A 3,283-nucleotide genomic window follows, 5' to 3' on the forward strand; every position below is an offset into this window, starting at 1 on the left:
TTATTTTATATGATGATTTCATTATTATTTTTTATTGAATATTTTAGTGTCATCACTCATCTCATATTTTGTGTTATTTTCTTAAGAAACACCTTAGATAATTGTATTTTGGTTGGACTAAAGAAATATTTGGAGCACAAGTTAATTATGTGTTTGTATGCAAACTTTACCGAAAAATCCAAAAATCTGAAAAAATCCGAGGTTTATTAGTTTGGTTTGATTTATAAATTTAAAAATTTGACACAATGGTTTGATTTGGTATTTGAAAAATCCGAACCAACCCGAGGTTGAAAAACCCGAAAAAATCCGAATTTTATTAGTTTGGTTTGATTTTATAAATTTAAATTTTTTACACAAATGGTTTGGTTTGATATTTGAAAAACCCGAACCAACCCGGTCATGTACATCCCTACCCATGACTACCATAGTTGTCATGTCCATAATGTCTATCATGGTGTTGGGTGTGGCAACCATGGCCTATCATCATGTGATTGTTGTGAATGGGCTGAGAAAATGACATGGTTGAACAATAACCTATAGGCCTCATTATTTGGCCATGACTACTATCATAATCTATAGTTTTGCTCATGAGAGTATGATTGATGCTTGTTCAATCCAAGTTGATTTTGGAGATCAACCATTTTAAATATTATTGATGCTAGATGCTACACAACAATTAGCCAAAGATGTCAAGTTGAATTGTTTGGTGATAATGTGATCTTGACTAAGGTATATTTATAGGGTTATATAATTTTGGGCAGATCAAGACTAGAGGATTCTAATTATTAGATAAGAAAGGCATCTCATTCCATACAATAGAAAAAAATTAAATGGGGTATAGTATATTATTTCACGGTTGTCATAACTTAGCTTAGGCATTGAAAAATACTCATAAGCTTTAATTTATTCCCCCAATTCAATTTGAATATTGATAAACCTCAGGAGTACATAGAAAATATAATCACATTGAGTTATACCTTTGAAGGAAATCATTATGCACTACTTCAAAAATGATACGATTAATTAACGGTAATGATTTAATTATCGCTAAATATGTTTTTCTTAACACTTTGTAAATATCGATAAAGCCTATAACGATATTAGATCTAATAACAATTAACTATTATTAGTAAAAAAATTACCACTATTTATTAATTAATTAATTAATATGCATATTTATTCCCGCTTATAATGAGACTATGGGGGACCTTCCAATCATTTTTACATGTTACATTTATCTTTGAATTTGGAAAGGATTTCAAACCCTTTTCAATTACCATGCACTATTTATCTTCCAAATAATAAAAAAAATCATTTCTTTCAAGAATCCAAGAACCAAAAGTACACTCTCACGTGATCTCTTAACAAAAAATTTTACCTCGTCACTGATTGTATTAGTAAGAAAAACACATGTATTATCACTCATTTAAAAATATATAGTATACATTCGATCGCAAATATTTAAAACACAATCATTTTTTTAAGGAGTAAAAGTAGGATCGAAGTTTTCTTGCACCATACAAGTACTCTATGTGGTGAGTATAGGCTATATAAAGCTTGATGTATTGCTAGTACTAAAATTTATTTAAAAAATAGTTTCTGAATTCACCTAAAAGTTGGGTTATTTTCTCCCTTTCAGAGTTTTTTTATTAAAGAAAGGAGAGAATAAAAAAAATGAATAATCCAACTTCTTCTCTTTTATTTTTCTTGTTAATCTTCACTTGTTTATGTGCAATAACAACAAAAGCAAATGTAGAAGATGCTAAGGTATAATTCAATTATTATTGAAGTTTTTATATAAAAAAAATTATCTTCGAAACTTGTACTCCTTTCTTTCCCTTTTACATGTTGTTTAAACTCTATTTAAAAAATATTGATTAACTATAATAATTTATCAAAATTATTCTTATTTATACTTCAATTTTAATTTATAACTAATTCTTACTTTTCCCACATTAATCTCTTTCAATATTTATTAGGTGTAAGTATAAAATTGAAAAAAAAAGAAATTCTTTTTACATTTTCTAAAATAATAAGGATTTTGCAGTAAATTATTTGTCGTAAATGCTACAAGCAAAACAGAATGGAGGGTGTAATATCCTTTTGTGTACGTGAGTCGTGAAAATTGTATGAGTAAGAATAGTTAGCTTTTTTTTTTTTATGATTTTATACGATATTCTTCCACTCCTTTTCATGTTGAAGATGGCCAAAAGGGACAATTGATACATATGAATATAATAATTAGCGAGAATATTGAAAACACTTTTAAATTTGGTGCGAATTATATATCGATTTCATCTCTAAACTATTGATAGCCTTAAAAACCTTTTATTTGAATAACTGAACTTAAATACACTCCTGAATCCCGACCTTGCAACATGAGTGAAATACACCCCTAAATTCTCGTCAAGTTTAGGAATGTTTTCAACAATTCTCTCGATTTTTTATTAAATATTTCATGCTCCTACAAGAGTTTGAGACCAATTGATATATATGTCACGTGGATGATCGATGGTGTATCTAAGTTTAGTAATCAAGTAGATTGGTGTTTTAAGGCCATCAATAGTTCGAAGATAATGAAGCTAATAATTTGCGCCAAATTTAGGAAATTTTTTCAATATTCTCTCTAGTAATTAATTACTATTAATTTTTTATTCTTGATTGTATACTCTTTGGATGTACAGCTTTACATCGTCTATTTGGGACACAAGCCCCACGATAATCATGAACTTATCACAGATTCACATCATGATATTTTAGGTCAAATTATTGGAAGGTATGTATATTATGTTTTTCTGAATATCTACTAATAATTAGAATTTTAATGACTATATAATTTTCTCTCTACGATGCATAAAATTATTTTTACAAATGTCAGGCCATTAATTGGAAAAGAAACTCTATTTTGGATGTCACTCTCATAATAATTCTTCAACCCAATTTATTTTACCCAACCAATAACATGTAAGTTCCCACCCAAGCAAAGTCAGAGAAAAAGTAAGTCATAGAGTGTGTTGGTATTAAGGAAAATGTTTTCCAATTTTCTCATGTTTGGTTGGGTAAAATGTTTTGAAAATTTTCAAATCAACTCATTTTTCTCAAATTTGAGAAAAATGACTTTCCTTCAAAAATTAAGGAAAACATTTTTCTAAACTTTCCTCCAACTTCAAATTACCATTTTTTTTAAAAAAAAATCAATATCTTTTTGAAAAAAAATAATCTTAAAGCTTTTTAAAAAATATATATTTTCAACTTCAATTTTTAATTTTTTTTACCCCATACC

At 27.7% G+C, this 3,283-nt stretch overlaps 1 protein-coding gene and 1 pseudogene across 1 annotated transcript in view; one reads left to right on the forward strand and one right to left on the reverse strand.

The window, feature by feature from the left end:
* Positions 1-641, reverse strand: part of LOC102589583 (histidine-rich glycoprotein-like) — a 2,228-nt pseudogene extending 1,587 nt beyond the window's left edge.
* A 1,072-nt stretch (positions 642-1,713) lies between these two features.
* Positions 1,714-3,283, forward strand: part of LOC102589920 (subtilisin-like protease SBT3.5) — a gene marked incomplete at its 5' end in the record, with an annotated part of 10,265 nt that continues 8,695 nt past the window's right edge. The window contains 2 exons of the mRNA XM_006357563.2: positions 1,714-1,767; positions 2,685-2,776. Of these exons, the coding sequence (XP_006357625.2) occupies positions 1,714-1,767; positions 2,685-2,776 (146 nt within the window). The remainder of the gene's footprint in view (positions 1,768-2,684; positions 2,777-3,283) is intronic.

Source organism: Solanum tuberosum, unplaced genomic scaffold, assembly GCF_000226075.1.
Source record: "Solanum tuberosum cultivar DM 1-3 516 R44 unplaced genomic scaffold, SolTub_3.0 scf00248, whole genome shotgun sequence".
NCBI lineage: Eukaryota > Viridiplantae > Streptophyta > Magnoliopsida > Solanales > Solanaceae > Solanum > Solanum tuberosum.